This window comes from Epinephelus lanceolatus, chromosome 14 (assembly GCF_041903045.1).
Source record: "Epinephelus lanceolatus isolate andai-2023 chromosome 14, ASM4190304v1, whole genome shotgun sequence".
In the NCBI taxonomy this organism is placed as follows: Eukaryota; Metazoa; Chordata; class Actinopteri; order Perciformes; family Serranidae; genus Epinephelus; species Epinephelus lanceolatus.
In genome coordinates, this window is record NC_135747.1 from 7585226 (window position 1) to 7603678 (window position 18453).

Here is an 18453-nt window from a genome sequence, read left to right on the forward strand (position 1 = left end):
CGTAATGTTGGAATGTAAAAATCTGTCACTTTCTTACCAGTTACTGTTGGTGTCATGGGCGTGACCCTCGTTAGTACTCTGTTCATTACAGAGGAGAGCTGTTCTAGGACACTGGGGAGGTCAGTGAACTCAGACACTGATAGAGCGTAACTAGGCTCATGTGATATCTTCTGCAGCTCTCCGCTGTCAGAGCTCCTTGTTCCAATGCCAATCACAAAGATGCCCTGCTGTTTGAGAGCAGACGCTGGGGTATCTACATTGTCATAAGACCTTCCACCATTTAGCAGGATCAACATCTGTGGAACGCCTTGCAGGAGCCTACTCCCGGAGGAGTTTGTAAAGACGCTGTCCCTGACATATTGGAGAGCGGCCCCGGTGTTGAGGGGTCTGCCCCCTTTGTGTGTCAGCCCTCTGAGCGCATCCACAATATCCTCTCTTGTGGTGTATCTTTTCAGATTGAAATGGACCTGTGCATCTCTGCTGTACTGGACTACAGAGACACGGTCTTTGTTTTCTCCCACATTGAGCTTCTCCACCACCCTCTCAACAAAATCACGCATGGCAGGGAAGCCAGTCCTTGTGCTATCAGAACCATCCAGAAGGAATACGATATCCTTTTTGGCAGTGTCAACTGAGAAAAGACAGGAAGAGAAAAAATAAAAACCTTTGCCAAAAGTACGCTCCTGGACTCATCATCAAGTGGTGGACTATTTTTGTCAAAACATCTAGCATTGCCTATTTCAATTTGTAACCAAAGGAAAGCACACCACCATCTGTATTTAAATGCGCACGTGAAGCTAAACATGTATATTGCACTCAAATGCTTTTCCTCAGTCTAGGTGAAACAAGTCAGGTAGACTTTCAGGCCAGCAAGAAGCTGTGCTTGTCAACATACCAAGTACAGTTGGTGGTTCTGAGGTGACTTCAGCAACCACAGCCTCCACGGAGGACTGAAGTTGCTGTTGGACACTGGGAAGGTCAGTGAATTCAGACACAGACAGAGCATAACTGGGATCGCGGGATATCTTCTGCAGTTCTCTGCTATCAGAGTTCTTGGTTCCAATTGCAAAGGTCAAGACACCCAGCTGTTTGAGAGCAGAGGCTGGTGCATCAACACTGTCGAAAGACCTTCCACCACTTAGCAATACCAGGATCTGTGGAACTCCTTCCAGGCGCCTGCTTCCGCCAGAGGCCGTGAAGACGTTATCCCTCAAGTACTGGAGAGCTGCTCCAGTGTTGAGGGGTCTTCCGCCTTTGTGCCTCAAACCTCTGACAGTGTCAAGGATCTCGCCCTTTGTGGTGTACGTGTTCAGATAGAACTGGACAGCTGGATCTCTGCTGTACTGAACCACTGAGACACGGTCTTTGCTGTCATCCACACTGAGTTTCTCTACTAGTCTGTGGACAAAGTCTCGCATAGCTGGGAATTCAGTTCTAGTGCCATCGGATCCGTCCAGCAAGAACACAACATCCCTTCCTAGTGGCTGTCTCTCCACTAGGAAAACATAGAATTTGAGACATATTTAGGTTCATGTGTCAAACATTTGCCATACAAAAGTCACACGATGAAAGCTAACCTCAAGGTTTACAACATTAACTCTACTGATTCTGGCACAACTGTTTTGTCAAAGTGGAACTGGTTGATCTCAGCTTAGTGAAGTACACTTTCAAACTGTTGAATTTGCATCCTAACGTAATGTTGGAATGTAAAAATCTGTCACTTTCTTACCAGTTACTGTTGGTGTCATGGGCGTGACCCTCGTTAGTACTCTGTTCATTACAGAGGAGAGCTGTTCTAGGACACTGGGGAGGTCAGTGAACTCAGACACTGATAGAGCGTAACTAGGCTCATGTGATATCTTCTGCAGCTCTCCGCTGTCAGAGCTCCTTGTTCCAATGCCAATCACAAAGATGCCCTGCTGTTTGAGAGCAGACGCTGGGGTATCTACATTGTCATAAGACCTTCCACCATTTAGCAGGATCAACATCTGTGGAACGCCTTGCAGGAGCCTACTCCCGGAGGAGTTTGTAAAGACGCTGTCCCTGACATATTGGAGAGCGGCCCCGGTGTTGAGGGGTCTGCCCCCTTTGTGTGTCAGCCCTCTGAGCGCATCCACAATATCCTCTCTTGTGGTGTATCTTTTCAGATTGAAATGGACCTGTGCATCTCTGCTGTACTGGACTACAGAGACACGGTCTTTGTTTTCTCCCACATTGAGCTTCTCCACCACCCTCTCAACAAAATCACGCATGGCAGGGAAGCCAGTCCTTGTGCTATCAGAACCATCCAGAAGGAATACGATATCCTTTTTGGCAGTGTCAACTGAGAAAAGACAGGAAGAGAAAAAATAAAAACCTTTGCCAAAAGTACGCTCCTGGACTCATCATCAAGTGGTGGACTATTTTTGTCAAAACATCTAGCATTGCCTATTTCAATTTGTAACCAAAGGAAAGCACACCACCATCTCTATTTAAATGCGCACGTGAAGCTAAACATGTATATTGCACTCAAATGCTTTTCCTCAGTCTAGGTGAAACAAGTCAGGTAGACTTTCAGGCCAGCAAGAAGCTGTGCTTGTCAACATACCAAGTACAGTTGGTGGTTCTGAGGTGACTTCAGCAACCACAGCCTCCACGGAGGACTGAAGTTGCTGTTGGACACTGGGAAGGTCAGTGAATTCAGACACAGACAGAGCATAACTGGGATCGCGGGATATCTTCTGCAGTTCTCTGCTATCAGAGTTCTTGGTTCCAATTGCAAAGGTCAAGACACCCAGCTGTTTGAGAGCAGAGGCTGGTGCATCAACACTGTCGAAAGACCTTCCACCACTTAGCAATACCAGGATCTGTGGAACTCCTTCCAGGCGCCTGCTTCCGCCAGAGGCCGTGAAGACGTTATCCCTCAAGTACTGGAGAGCTGCTCCAGTGTTGAGGGGTCTTCCGCCTTTGTGCCTCAAACCTCTGACAGTGTCAAGGATCTCGCCCTTTGTGGTGTACGTGTTCAGATAGAACTGGACAGCTGGATCTCTGCTGTACTGAACCACTGAGACACGGTCTTTGCTGTCATCCACACTGAGTTTCTCTACTAGTCTGTGGACAAAGTCTCGCATAGCTGGGAATTCAGTTCTAGTGCCATCGGATCCGTCCAGCAAGAACACAACATCCCTTCCTAGTGGCTGTCTCTCCACTAGGAAAACATAGAATTTGAGACATATTTAGGTTCATGTGTCAAACATTTGCCATACAAAAGTCACACGATGAAAGCTAACCTCAAGGTTTACAACATTAACTCTACTGATTCTGGCACAACTGTTTTGTCAAAGTGGAACTGGTTGATCTCAGCTTAGTGAAGTACACTTTCAAACTGTTGAATTTGCATCCTAACGTAATGTTGGAATGTAAAAATCTGTCACTTTCTTACCAGTTACTGTTGGTGTCATGGGCGTGACCCTCGTTAGTACTCTGTTCATTACAGAGGAGAGCTGTTCTAGGACACTGGGGAGGTCAGTGAACTCAGACACTGATAGAGCGTAACTAGGCTCATGTGATATCTTCTGCAGCTCTCCGCTGTCAGAGCTCCTTGTTCCAATGCCAATCACAAAGATGCCCTGCTGTTTGAGAGCAGACGCTGGGGTATCTACATTGTCATAAGACCTTCCACCATTTAGCAGGATCAACATCTGTGGAACGCCTTGCAGGAGCCTACTCCCGGAGGAGTTTGTAAAGACGCTGTCCCTGACATATTGGAGAGCGGCCCCGGTGTTGAGGGGTCTGCCCCCTTTGTGTGTCAGCCCTCTGAGCGCATCCACAATATCCTCTCTTGTGGTGTATCTTTTCAGATTGAAATGGACCTGTGCATCTCTGCTGTACTGGACTACAGAGACACGGTCTTTGTTTTCTCCCACACTGAGCTTCTCCACCACCCTCTCAACAAAATCACGCATGGCAGGGAAGCCAGTCCTTGTGCTATCAGAACCATCCAGAAGGAATACGATATCCTTTTTGGCAGTGTCAACTGAGAAAAGACAGGAAGAGAAAAAATAAAAACCTTTGCCAAAAGTACGCTCCTGGACTCATCATCAAGTGGTGGACTATTTTTGTCAAAACATCTAGCATTGCCTATTTCAATTTGTAACCAAAGGAAAGCACACCACCATCTCTATTTAAATGCGCACGTGAAGCTAAACATGTATATTGCACTCAAATGCTTTTCCTCAGTCTAGGTGAAACAAGTCAGGTAGACTTTCAGGCCAGCAAGAAGCTGGTCTTGTCAACATACCAAGTACAGTTGGTGGTTCTGAGGTGACTTCAGCAACCACAGCCTCCACGGAGGACTGAAGTTGCTGTTGGACACTGGGAAGGTCAGTGAATTCAGACACAGACAGAGCATAACTGGGATCGCGGGATATCTTCTGCAGTTCTCTGCTATCAGAGTTCTTGGTTCCAATTGCAAAGGTCAAGACACCCAGCTGTTTGAGAGCAGAGGCTGGTGCATCAACACTGTCGAAAGACCTTCCACCACTTAGCAATACCAGGATCTGTGGAACTCCTTCCAGGCGCCTGCTTCCGCCAGAGGCCGTGAAGACGTTATCCCTCAAGTACTGGAGAGCTGCTCCAGTGTTGAGGGGTCTTCCGCCTTTGTGCCTCAAACCTCTGACAGTGTCAAGGATCTCGCCCTTTGTGGTGTACGTGTTCAGATAGAACTGGACAGCTGGATCTCTGCTGTACTGAACCACTGAGACACGGTCTTTGCTGTCATCCACACTGAGTTTCTCTACTAGTCTGTGGACAAAGTCTCGCATAGCTGGGAATTCAGTTCTAGTGCCATCGGATCCGTCCAGCAAGAACACAACATCCCTTCCTAGTGGCTGTCTCTCCACTAGGAAAACATAGAATTTGAGACATATTTAGGTTCATGTGTCAAACATTTGCCATACAAAAGTCACACGATGAAAGCTAACCTCAAGGTTTACAACATTAACTCTACTGATTCTGGCACAACTGTTTTGTCAAAGTGGAACTGGTTGATCTCAGCTTAGTGAAGTACACTTTCAAACTGTTGAATTTGCATCCTAACGTAATGTTGGAATGTAAAAATCTGTCACTTTCTTACCAGTTACTGTTGGTGTCATGGGCGTGACCCTCGTTAGTACTCTGTTCATTACAGAGGAAAGCTGTTCTAGGACACTGGGGAGGTCAGTGAACTCAGACACTGATAGAGCGTAACTAGGCTCATGTGATATCTTCTGCAGCTCTCCGCTGTCAGAGCTCCTTGTTCCAATGCCAATCACAAAGATGCCCTGCTGTTTGAGAGCAGACGCTGGGGTATCTACATTGTCATAAGACCTTCCACCATTTAGCAGGATCAACATCTGTGGAACGCCTTGCAGGAGCCTACTCCCGGAGGAGTTTGTAAAGACGCTGTCCCTGACATATTGGAGAGCGACCCCGGTGTTGAGGGGTCTGCCCCCTTTGTGTGTCAGCCCTCTGAGCGCATCCACAATATCCTCTCTTGTGGTGTATCTTTTCAGATTGAAATGGACCTGTGCATCTCTGCTGTACTGGACTACAGAGACACGGTCTTTGTTTTCTCCCACATTGAGCTTCTCCACCACCCTCTCAACAAAATCACGCATGGCAGGGAAGCCAGTCCTTGTGCTATCAGAACCATCCAGAAGGAATACGATATCCTTTTTGGCAGTGTCAACTGAGAAAAGACAGGAAGACAAAAAATAAAAACCTTTGCCAAAAGTACGCTCCTGGACTCATCATCAAGTGGTGGACTATTTTTGTCAAAACATCTAGCATTGCCTATTTCAATTTGTAACCAAAGGAAAGCACACCACCATCTCTATTTAAATGCGCACGTGAAGCTAAACATGTATATTGCACTCAAATGCTTTTCCTCAGTCTAGGTGAAACAAGTCAGGTAGACTTTCAGGCCAGCAAGAAGCTGTGCTTGTCAACATACCAAGTACAGTTGGTGGTTCTGAGGTGACTTCAGCAACCACAGCCTCCACGGAGGACTGAAGTTGCTGTTGGACACTGGGAAGGTCAGTGAATTCAGACACAGACAGAGCATAACTGGGATCGCGGGATATCTTCTGCAGTTCTCTGCTATCAGAGTTCTTGGTTCCAATTGCAAAGGTCAAGACACCCAGCTGTTTGAGAGCAGAGGCTGGTGCATCAACACTGTCGAAAGACCTTCCACCACTTAGCAATACCAGGATCTGTGGAACTCCTTCCAGGCGCCTGCTTCCGCCAGAGGCCGTGAAGACGTTATCCCTCAAGTACTGGAGAGCTGCTCCAGTGTTGAGGGGTCTTCCGCCTTTGTGCCTCAAACCTCTGACAGTGTCAAGGATCTCGCCCTTTGTGGTGTACGTGTTCAGATAGAACTGGACAGCTGGATCTCTGCTGTACTGAACCACTGAGACACGGTCTTTGCTGTCATCCACACTGAGTTTCTCTACTAGTCTGTGGACAAAGTCTCGCATAGCTGGGAATTCAGTTCTAGTGCCATCGGATCCGTCCAGCAAGAACACAACATCCCTTCCTAGTGGCTGTCTCTCCACTAGGAAAACATAGAATTTGAGACATATTTAGGTTCATGTGTCAAACATTTGCCATACAAAAGTCACACGATGAAAGCTAACCTCAAGGTTTACAACATTAACTCTACTGATTCTGGCACAACTGTTTTGTCAAAGTGGAACTGGTTGATCTCAGCTTAGTGAAGTACACTTTCAAACTGTTGAATTTGCATCCTAACGTAATGTTGGAATGTAAAAATCTGTCACTTTCTTACCAGTTACTGTTGGTGTCATGGGCGTGACCCTCGTTAGTACTCTGTTCATTACAGAGGAGAGCTGTTCTAGGACACTGGGGAGGTCAGTGAACTCAGACACTGATAGAGCGTAACTAGGCTCATGTGATATCTTCTGCAGCTCTCCACTGTCAGAGCTCCTTGTTCCAATGCCAATCACAAAGATGCCCTGCTGTTTGAGAGCAGACACTGGGGTATCTACATTGTCATAAGACCTTCCACCATTTAGCAGGATCAACATCTGTGGAACGCCTTGCAGGAGCCTACTCCCGGAGGAGTTTGTAAAGACGCTGTCCCTGACATATTGGAGAGCGACCCCGGTGTTGAGGGGTCTGCCCCCTTTGTGTGTCAGCCCTCTGAGCGCATCCACAATATCCTCTCTTGTGGTGTATCTTTTCAGATTGAAATGGACCTGTGCATCTCTGCTGTACTGGACTACAGAGACACGGTCTTTGTTTTCTCCCACATTGAGCTTCTCCACCACCCTCTCAACAAAATCACGCATGGCAGGGAAGCCAGTCCTTGTGCTATCAGAACCATCCAGAAGGAATACGATATCCTTTTTGGCAGTGTCAACTGAGAAAAGACAGGAAGAGAAAAAATAAAAACCTTTGCCAAAAGTACGCTCCTGGACTCATCATCAAGTGGTGGACTATTTTTGTCAAAACATCTAGCATTGCCTATTTCAATTTGTAACCAAAGGAAAGCACACCACCATCTCTATTTAAATGCGCACGTGAAGCTAAACATGTATATTGCACTCAAATGCTTTTCCTCAGTCTAGGTGAAACAAGTCAGGTAGACTTTCAGGCCAGCAAGAAGCTGTGCTTGTCAACATACCAAGTACAGTTGGTGGTTCTGAGGTGACTTCAGCAACCACAGCCTCCACGGAGGACTGAAGTTGCTGTTGGACACTGGGAAGGTCAGTGAATTCAGACACAGACAGAGCATAACTGGGATCGCGGGATATCTTCTGCAGTTCTCTGCTATCAGAGTTCTTGGTTCCAATTGCAAAGGTCAAGACACCCAGCTGTTTGAGAGCAGAGGCTGGTGCATCAACACTGTCGAAAGACCTTCCACCACTTAGCAATACCAGGATCTGTGGAACTCCTTCCAGGCGCCTGCTTCCGCCAGAGGCCGTGAAGACGTTATCCCTCAAGTACTGGAGAGCTGCTCCAGTGTTGAGGGGTCTTCCGCCTTTGTGCCTCAAACCTCTGACAGTGTCAAGGATCTCGCCCTTTGTGGTGTACGTGTTCAGATAGAACTGGACAGCTGGATCTCTGCTGTACTGAACCACTGAGACACGGTCTTTGCTGTCATCCACACTGAGTTTCTCTACTAGTCTGTGGACAAAGTCTCGCATAGCTGGGAATTCAGTTCTAGTGCCATCGGATCCGTCCAGCAAGAACACAACATCCCTTCCTAGTGGCTGTCTCTCCACTAGGAAAACATAGAATTTGAGACATATTTAGGTTCATGTGTCAAACATTTGCCATACAAAAGTCACACGATGAAAGCTAACCTCAAGGTTTACAACATTAACTCTACTGATTCTGGCACAACTGTTTTGTCAAAGTGGAACTGGTTGATCTCAGCTTAGTGAAGTACACTTTCAAACTGTTGAATTTGCATCCTAACGTAATGTTGGAATGTAAAAATCTGTCACTTTCTTACCAGTTACTGTTGGTGTCATGGGCGTGACCCTCGTTAGTACTCTGTTCATTACAGAGGAGAGCTGTTCTAGGACACTGGGGAGGTCAGTGAACTCAGACACTGATAGAGCGTAACTAGGCTCATGTGATATCTTCTGCAGCTCTCCGCTGTCAGAGCTCCTTGTTCCAATGCCAATCACAAAGATGCCCTGCTGTTTGAGAGCAGACGCTGGGGTATCTACATTGTCATAAGACCTTCCACCATTTAGCAGGATCAACATCTGTGGAACGCCTTGCAGGAGCCTACTCCCGGAGGAGTTTGTAAAGATGCTGTCCCTGACATATTGGAGAGCGGCCCCGGTGTTGAGGGGTCTGCCCCCTTTGTGTGTCAGCCCTCTGAGCGCATCCACAATATCCTCTCTTGTGGTGTATCTTTTCAGATTGAAATGGACCTGTGCATCTCTGCTGTACTGGACTACAGAGACACGGTCTTTGTTTTCTCCCACATTGAGCTTCTCCACCACCCTCTCAACAAAATCACGCATGGCAGGGAAGCCAGTCCTTGTGCTATCAGAACCATCCAGAAGGAATACGATATCCTTTTTGGCAGTGTCAACTGAGAAAAGACAGGAAGAGAAAAAATAAAAACCTTTGCCAAAAGTACGCTCCTGGACTCATCATCAAGTGGTGGACTATTTTTGTCAAAACATCTAGCATTGCCTATTTCAATTTGTAACCAAAGGAAAGCACACCACCATCTCTATTTAAATGCGCACGTGAAGCTAAACATGTATATTGCACTCAAATGCTTTTCCTCAGTCTAGGTGAAACAAGTCAGGTAGACTTTCAGGCCAGCAAGAAGCTGTGCTTGTCAACATACCAAGTACAGTTGGTGGTTCTGAGGTGACTTCAGCAACCACAGCCTCCACGGAGGACTGAAGTTGCTGTTGGACACTGGGAAGGTCAGTGAATTCAGACACAGACAGAGCATAACTGGGATCGCGGGATATCTTCTGCAGTTCTCTGCTATCAGAGTTCTTGGTTCCAATTGCAAAGGTCAAGACACCCAGCTGTTTGAGAGCAGAGGCTGGTGCATCAACACTGTCGAAAGACCTTCCACCACTTAGCAATACCAGGATCTGTGGAACTCCTTCCAGGCGCCTGCTTCCGCCAGAGGCCGTGAAGACGTTATCCCTCAAGTACTGGAGAGCTGCTCCAGTGTTGAGGGGTCTTCCGCCTTTGTGCCTCAAACCTCTGACAGTGTCAAGGATCTCGCCCTTTGTGGTGTACGTGTTCAGATAGAACTGGACAGCTGGATCTCTGCTGTACTGAACCACTGAGACACGGTCTTTGCTGTCATCCACACTGAGTTTCTCTACTAGTCTGTGGACAAAGTCTCGCATAGCTGGGAATTCAGTTCTAGTGCCATCGGATCCGTCCAGCAAGAACACAACATCCCTTCCTAGTGGCTGTCTCTCCACTAGGAAAACATAGAATTTGAGACATATTTAGGTTCATGTGTCAAACATTTGCCATACAAAAGTCACACGATGAAAGCTAACCTCAAGGTTTACAACATTAACTCTACTGATTCTGGCACAACTGTTTTGTCAAAGTGGAACTGGTTGATCTCAGCTTAGTGAAGTACACTTTCAAACTGTTGAATTTGCATCCTAACGTAATGTTGGAATGTAAAAATCTGTCACTTTCTTACCAGTTACTGTTGGTGTCATGGGCGTGACCCTCGTTAGTACTCTGTTCATTACAGAGGAGAGCTGTTCTAGGACACTGGGGAGGTCAGTGAACTCAGACACTGATAGAGCGTAACTAGGCTCATGTGATATCTTCTGCAGCTCTCCGCTGTCAGAGCTCCTTGTTCCAATGCCAATCACAAAGATGCCCTGCTGTTTGAGAGCAGACGCTGGGGTATCTACATTGTCATAAGACCTTCCACCATTTAGCAGGATCAACATCTGTGGAACGCCTTGCAGGAGCCTACTCCCGGAGGAGTTTGTAAAGATGCTGTCCCTGACATATTGGAGAGCGGCCCCGGTGTTGAGGGGTCTGCCCCCTTTGTGTGTCAGCCCTCTGAGCGCATCCACAATATCCTCTCTTGTGGTGTATCTTTTCAGATTGAAATGGACCTGTGCATCTCTGCTGTACTGGACTACAGAGACACGGTCTTTGTTTTCTCCCACATTGAGCTTCTCCACCACCCTCTCAACAAAATCACGCATGGCAGGGAAGCCAGTCCTTGTGCTATCAGAACCATCCAGAAGGAATACGATATCCTTTTTGGCAGTGTCAACTGAGAAAAGACAGGAAGAGAAAAAATAAAAACCTTTGCCAAAAGTACGCTCCTGGACTCATCATCAAGTGGTGGACTATTTTTGTCAAAACATCTAGCATTGCCTATTTCAATTTGTAACCAAAGGAAAGCACACCACCATCTCTATTTAAATGCGCACGTGAAGCTAAACATGTATATTGCACTCAAATGCTTTTCCTCAGTCTAGGTGAAACAAGTCAGGTAGACTTTCAGGCCAGCAAGAAGCTGTGCTTGTCAACATACCAAGTACAGTTGGTGGTTCTGAGGTGACTTCAGCAACCACAGCCTCCACGGAGGACTGAAGTTGCTGTTGGACACTGGGAAGGTCAGTGAATTCAGACACAGACAGAGCATAACTGGGATCGCGGGATATCTTCTGCAGTTCTCTGCTATCAGAGTTCTTGGTTCCAATTGCAAAGGTCAAGACACCCAGCTGTTTGAGAGCAGAGGCTGGTGCATCAACACTGTCGAAAGACCTTCCACCACTTAGCAATACCAGGATCTGTGGAACTCCTTCCAGGCGCCTGCTTCCGCCAGAGGCCGTGAAGACGTTATCCCTCAAGTACTGGAGAGCTGCTCCAGTGTTGAGGGGTCTTCCGCCTTTGTGCCTCAAACCTCTGACAGTGTCAAGGATCTCGCCCTTTGTGGTGTACGTGTTCAGATAGAACTGGACAGCTGGATCTCTGCTGTACTGAACCACTGAGACACGGTCTTTGCTGTCATCCACACTGAGTTTCTCTACTAGTCTGTGGACAAAGTCTCGCATAGCTGGGAATTCAGTTCTAGTGCCATCGGATCCGTCCAGCAAGAACACAACATCCCTTCCTAGTGGCTGTCTCTCCACTAGGAAAACATAGAATTTGAGACATATTTAGGTTCATGTGTCAAACATTTGCCATACAAAAGTCACACGATGAAAGCTAACCTCAAGGTTTACAACATTAACTCTACTGATTCTGGCACAACTGTTTTGTCAAAGTGGAACTGGTTGATCTCAGCTTAGTGAAGTACACTTTCAAACTGTTGAATTTGCATCCTAACGTAATGTTGGAATGTAAAAATCTGTCACTTTCTTACCAGTTACTGTTGGTGTCATGGGCGTGACCCTCGTTAGTACTCTGTTCATTACAGAGGAGAGCTGTTCTAGGACACTGGGGAGGTCAGTGAACTCAGACACTGATAGAGCGTAACTAGGCTCATGTGATATCTTCTGCAGCTCTCCGCTGTCAGAGCTCCTTGTTCCAATGCCAATCACAAAGATGCCCTGCTGTTTGAGAGCAGACGCTGGGGTATCTACATTGTCATAAGACCTTCCACCATTTAGCAGGATCAACATCTGTGGAACGCCTTGCAGGAGCCTACTCCCGGAGGAGTTTGTAAAGATGCTGTCCCTGACATATTGGAGAGCGGCCCCGGTGTTGAGGGGTCTGCCCCCTTTGTGTGTCAGCCCTCTGAGCGCATCCACAATATCCTCTCTTGTGGTGTATCTTTTCAGATTGAAATGGACCTGTGCATCTCTGCTGTACTGGACTACAGAGACACGGTCTTTGTTTTCTCCCACATTGAGCTTCTCCACCACCCTCTCAACAAAATCACGCATGGCAGGGAAGCCAGTCCTTGTGCTATCAGAACCATCCAGAAGGAATACGATATCCTTTTTGGCAGTGTCAACTGAGAAAAGACAGGAAGAGAAAAAATAAAAACCTTTGCCAAAAGTACGCTCCTGGACTCATCATCAAGTGGTGGACTATTTTTGTCAAAACATCTAGCATTGCCTATTTCAATTTGTAACCAAAGGAAAGCACACCACCATCTCTATTTAAATGCGCACGTGAAGCTAAACATGTATATTGCACTCAAATGCTTTTCCTCAGTCTAGGTGAAACAAGTCAGGTAGACTTTCAGGCCAGCAAGAAGCTGTGCTTGTCAACATACCAAGTACAGTTGGTGGTTCTGAGGTGACTTCAGCAACCACAGCCTCCACGGAGGACTGAAGTTGCTGTTGGACACTGGGAAGGTCAGTGAATTCAGACACAGACAGAGCATAACTGGGATCGCGGGATATCTTCTGCAGTTCTCTGCTATCAGAGTTCTTGGTTCCAATTGCAAAGGTCAAGACACCCAGCTGTTTGAGAGCAGAGGCTGGTGCATCAACACTGTCGAAAGACCTTCCACCACTTAGCAATACCAGGATCTGTGGAACTCCTTCCAGGCGCCTGCTTCCGCCAGAGGCCGTGAAGACGTTATCCCTCAAGTACTGGAGAGCTGCTCCAGTGTTGAGGGGTCTTCCGCCTTTGTGCCTCAAACCTCTGACAGTGTCAAGGATCTCGCCCTTTGTGGTGTACGTGTTCAGATAGAACTGGACAGCTGGATCTCTGCTGTACTGAACCACTGAGACACGGTCTTTGCTGTCATCCACACTGAGTTTCTCTACTAGTCTGTGGACAAAGTCTCGCATAGCTGGGAATTCAGTTCTAGTGCCATCGGATCCGTCCAGCAAGAACACAACATCCCTTCCTAGTGGCTGTCTCTCCACTAGGAAAACATAGAATTTGAGACATATTTAGGTTCATGTGTCAAACATTTGCCATACAAAAGTCACACGATGAAAGCTAACCTCAAGGTTTACAACATTAACTCTACTGATTCTGGCACAACTGTTTTGTCAAAGTGGAACTGGTTGATCTCAGCTTAGTGAAGTACACTTTCAAACTGTTGAATTTGCATCCTAACGTAATGTTGGAATGTAAAAATCTGTCACTTTCTTACCAGTTACTGTTGGTGTCATGGGCGTGACCCTCGTTAGTACTCTGTTCATTACAGAGGAGAGCTGTTCTAGGACACTGGGGAGGTCAGTGAACTCAGACACTGATAGAGCGTAACTAGGCTCATGTGATATCTTCTGCAGCTCTCCGCTGTCAGAGCTCCTTGTTCCAATGCCAATCACAAAGATGCCCTGCTGTTTGAGAGCAGACGCTGGGGTATCTACATTGTCATAAGACCTTCCACCATTTAGCAGGATCAACATCTGTGGAACGCCTTGCAGGAGCCTACTCCCGGAGGAGTTTGTAAAGACGCTGTCCCTGACATATTGGAGAGCGGCCCCGGTGTTGAGGGGTCTGCCCCCTTTGTGTGTCAGCCCTCTGAGCGCATCCACAATATCCTCTCTTGTGGTGTATCTTTTCAGATTGAAATGGACCTGTGCATCTCTGCTGTACTGGACTACAGAGACACGGTCTTTGTTTTCTCCCACACTGAGCTTCTCCACCACCCTCTCAACAAAATCACGCATGGCAGGGAAGCCAGTCCTTGTGCTATCAGAACCATCCAGAAGGAATACGATATCCTTTTTGGCAGTGTCAACTGAGAAAAGACAGGAAGAGAAAAAATAAAAACCTTTGCCAAAAGTACGCTCCTGGACTCATCATCAAGTGGTGGACTATTTTTGTCAAAACATCTAGCATTGCCTATTTCAATTTGTAACCAAAGGAAAGCACACCACCATCTCTATTTAAATGCGCACGTGAAGCTAAACATGTATATTGCACTCAAATGCTTTTCCTCAGTCTAGGTGAAACAAGTCAGGTAGACTTTCAGGCCAGCAAGAAGCTGTGCTTGTCAACATACCAAGTACAGTTGGTGGTTCTGAGGTGACTTCAGCAACCACAGCCTCCACGGAGGACTGAAGTTGCTGTTGGACACTGGGAAGGTCAGTGAATTCAGACACAGACAGAGCATAACTGGGATCGCGGGATATCTTCTGCAGTTCTCTGCTGTCAGAGTTCTTGGTTCCAATTGCAAAGGTCAAGACACCCAGCTGTTTGAGAGCAGAGGCTGGTGCATCAACACTGTCGAAAGACCTTCCACCACTTAGCAATACCAGGATCTGTGGAACTCCTTCCAGGCGCCTGCTTCCGCCAGAGGCCGTGAAGACGTTATCCCTCAAGTACTGGAGAGCTGCTCCAGTGTTGAGGGGTCTTCCGCCTTTGTGCCTCAAACCTCTGACAGTGTCAAGGATCTCGCCCTTTGTGGTGTACGTGTTCAGATAGAACTGGACAGCTGGATCTCTGCTGTACTGAACCACTGAGACACGGTCTTTGCTGTCATCCACACTGAGTTTCTCTACTAGTCTGTGGACAAAGTCTCGCATAGCTGGGAATTCAGTTCTAGTGCCATTGGATCCGTCCAGCAAGAACACAACATCCCTTCCTAGTGGCTGTCTCTCCACTAGGAAAACATAGAATTTGAGACATATTTAGGTTCATGTGTCAAACATTTGCCATACAAAAGTCACACGATGAAAGCTAACCTCAAGGTTTACAACATTAACTCTACTGATTCTGGCACAACTGTTTTGTCAAAGTGGAACTGGTTGATCTCAGCTTAGTGAAGTACACTTTCAAACTGTTGAATTTGCATCCTAACGTAATGTTGGAATGTAAAAATCTGTCACTTTCTTACCAGTTACTGTTGGTGTCATGGGCGTGACCCTCGTTAGTACTCTGTTCATTACAGAGGAGAGCTGTTCTAGGACACTGGGGAGGTCAGTGAACTCAGACACTGATAGAGCGTAACTAGGCTCATGTGATATCTTCTGCAGCTCTCCGCTGTCAGAGCTCCTTGTTCCAATGCCAATCACAAAGATGCCCTGCTGTTTGAGAGCAGACGCTGGGGTATCTACATTGTCATAAGACCTTCCACCATTTAGCAGGATCAACATCTGTGGAACGCCTTGCAGGAGCCTACTCCCGGAGGAGTTTGTAAAGACGCTGTCCCTGACATATTGGAGAGCGGCCCCGGTGTTGAGGGGTCTGCCCCCTTTGTGTGTCAGCCCTCTGAGCGCATCCACAATATCCTCTCTTGTGGTGTATCTTTTCAGATTGAAATGGACCTGTGCATCTCTGCTGTACTGGACTACAGAGACACGGTCTTTGTTTTCTCCCACACTGAGCTTCTCCACCACCCTCTCAACAAAATCACGCATGGCAGGAAAGCCAGTCCTTGTGCTATCAGAACCATCCAGAAGGAATACGATATCCTTTTTGGCAGTGTCAACTGAGAAAAGACAGGAAGAGAAAAAATAAAAACCTTTGCCAAAAGTACGCTCCTGGACTCATCATCAAGTGGTGGACTATTTTTGTCAAAACATCTAGCATTGCCTATTTCAATTTGTAACCAAAGGAAAGCACACCACCATCTCTATTTAAATGCGCACGTGAAGCTAAACATGTATATTGCACTCAAATGCTTTTCCTCAGTCTAGGTGAAACAAGTCAGGTAGACTTTCAGGCCAGCAAGAAGCTGTGCTTGTCAACATACCAAGTACAGTTGGTGGTTCTGAGGTGACTTCAGCAACCACAGCCTCCACGGAGGACTGAAGTTGCTGTTGGACACTGGGAAGGTCAGTGAATTCAGACACAGACAGAGCATAACTGGGATCGCGGGATATCTTCTGCAGTTCTCTGCTATCAGAGTTCTTGGTTCCAATTGCAAAGGTCAAGACACCCAGCTGTTTGAGAGCAGAGGCTGGTGCATCAACACTGTCGAAAGACCTTCCACCACTTAGCAATACCAGGATCTGTGGAACTCCTTCCAGGCGCCTGCTTCCGCCAGAGGCCGTGAAGACGTTATCCCTCAAGTACTGGAGAGCTGCTCCAGTGTTGAGGGGTCTTCCGCCTTTGTGCCTCAAACCTCTGACAGTGTCAAGGATCTCGCCCTTTGTGGTGTACGTGTTCAGATAGAACTGGACAGCTGGATCTCTGCTGTACTGAACCACTGAGACACGGTCTTTGCTGTCATCCACACTGAGTTTCTCTACTAGTCTGTGGACAAAGTCTCGCATAGCTGGGAATTCAGTTCTAGTGCCATCGGATCCGTCCAGCAAGAACACAACATCCCTTCCTAGTGGCTGTCTCTCCACTAGGAAAACATAGAATTTGAGACATATTTAGGTTCATGTGTCAAACATTTGCCATACAAAAGTCACACGATGAAAGCTAACCTCAAGGTTTACAACATTAACTCTACTGATTCTGGCACAACTGTTTTGTCAAAGTGGAACTGGTTGATCTCAGCTTAGTGAAGTACACTTTCAAACTGTTGAATTTGCATCCTAACGTAATGTTGGAATGTAAAAATCTGTCACTTTCTTACCAGTTACTGTTGGTGTCATGGGCGTGACCCTCGTTAGTACTCTGTTCATTACAGAGGAGAGCTGTTCTAGGACACTGGGGAGGTCAGTGAACTCAGACACTGATAGAGCGTAACTAGGCTCATGTGATATCTTCTGCAGCTCTCCGCTGTCAGAGCTCCTTGTTCCAATGCCAATCACAAAGATGCCCTGCTGTTTGAGAGCAGACGCTGGGGTATCTACATTGTCATAAGACCTTCCACCATTTAGCAGGATCAACATCTGTGGAACGCCTTGCAGGAGCCTACTCCCGGAGGAGTTTGTAAAGACGCTGTCCCTGACATATTGGAGAGCGGCCCCGGTGTTGAGGGGTCTGCCCCCTTTGTGTGTCAGCCCTCTGAGCGCATCCACAATATCCTCTCTTGTGGTGTATCTTTTCAGATTGAAATGGACCTGTGCATCTCTGCTGTACTGGACTACAGAGACACGGTCTTTGTTTTCTCCCACACTGAGCTTCTCCACCACCCTCTCAACAAAATCACGCATGGCAGGGAAGCCAGTCCTTGTGCTATCAGAACCATCCAGAAGGAATACGATATCCTTTTTGGCAGTGTCAACTGAGAAAAGACAGGAAGAGAAAAAATAAAAACCTTTGCCAAAAGTACGCTCCTGGACTCATCATCAAGTGGTGGACTATTTTTGTCAAAACATCTAGCATTGCCTATTTCAATTTGTAACCAAAGGAAAGCACACCACCATCTCTATTTAAATGCGCACGTGAAGCTAAACATGTATATTGCACTCAAATGCTTTTCCTCAGTCTAGGTGAAACAAGTCAGGTAGACTTTCAGGCCAGCAAGAAGCTGTGCTTGTCAACATACCAAGTACAGTTGGTGGTTCTGAGGTGACTTCAGCAACCACAGCCTCCACGGAGGACTGAAGTTGCTGTTGGACACTGGGAAGGTCAGTGAATTCAGACACAGACAGAGCATAACTGGGATCGCGGGATATCTTCTGCAGTTCTCTGCTATCAGAGTTCTTGGTTCCAATTGCAAAGGTCAAGACACCCAGCTGTTTGAGAGCAGAGGCTGGTGCATCAACACTGTCGAAAGACCTTCCACCACTTAGCAATACCAGGATCTGTGGAACTCCTTCCAGGCGCCTGCTTCCACCAGAGGCCGTGAAGACGTTATCCCTCAAGTACTGGAGAGCTGCTCCAGTGTTGAGGGGTCTTCCGCCTTTGTGCCTCAAACCTCTGACAGTGTCAAGGATCTCGCCCTTTGTGGTGTACGTGTTCAGATAGAACTGGACAGCTGGATCTCTGCTGTACTGAACCACTGAGACACGGTCTTTGCTGTCATCCACACTGAGTTTCTCTACTAGTCTGTGGACAAAGTCTCGCATAGCTGGGAATTCAGTTCTAGTGCCATCGGATCCGTCCAGCAAGAACACAACATCCCTTCCTAGTGGCTGTCTCTCCACTAGGAAAACATAGAATTTGAGACATATTTAGGTTCAT

The 18453-nt window shown here is 47.0% G+C and overlaps 2 protein-coding genes across 2 annotated transcripts in view; both read right to left on the bottom strand.

Annotated features, from left to right (window-relative positions):
- The window catches only part of LOC144466903 (uncharacterized), a 34428-nt gene extending 26242 nt beyond the window's left edge, over positions 1–8186 (bottom strand). Inside the window, exons 1-10 of the mRNA XM_078174825.1 lie at positions 7664–8186; positions 6806–7399; positions 5972–6571; positions 5106–5707; positions 4280–4868; positions 3422–4015; positions 2588–3187; positions 1730–2323; positions 896–1495; positions 38–631 (exon numbers count right to left, since the gene is read on the bottom strand). Of these exons, the coding sequence (XP_078030951.1) occupies positions 38–631; positions 896–1495; positions 1730–2323; positions 2588–3187; positions 3422–4015; positions 4280–4868; positions 5106–5707; positions 5972–6571; positions 6806–7399; positions 7664–8186 (5890 nt within the window). The remainder of the gene's footprint in view (positions 1–37; positions 632–895; positions 1496–1729; positions 2324–2587; positions 3188–3421; positions 4016–4279; positions 4869–5105; positions 5708–5971; positions 6572–6805; positions 7400–7663) is intronic.
- Positions 8187–8456: 270 nt separating this feature from the next.
- Positions 8457–18453, bottom strand: part of LOC144466904 (uncharacterized) — a 57385-nt gene continuing 47388 nt past the window's right edge. The window contains exons 27-38 of the mRNA XM_078174826.1: positions 17816–18415; positions 16958–17551; positions 16124–16723; positions 15266–15859; positions 14432–15031; positions 13574–14167; positions 12740–13339; positions 11882–12475; positions 11048–11647; positions 10190–10783; positions 9356–9955; positions 8457–9091 (exon numbers count right to left, since the gene is read on the bottom strand). Coding sequence (XP_078030952.1) covers positions 8457–9091; positions 9356–9955; positions 10190–10783; positions 11048–11647; positions 11882–12475; positions 12740–13339; positions 13574–14167; positions 14432–15031; positions 15266–15859; positions 16124–16723; positions 16958–17551; positions 17816–18415 — 7205 coding nt within the window. The remainder of the gene's footprint in view (positions 9092–9355; positions 9956–10189; positions 10784–11047; positions 11648–11881; positions 12476–12739; positions 13340–13573; positions 14168–14431; positions 15032–15265; positions 15860–16123; positions 16724–16957; positions 17552–17815; positions 18416–18453) is intronic.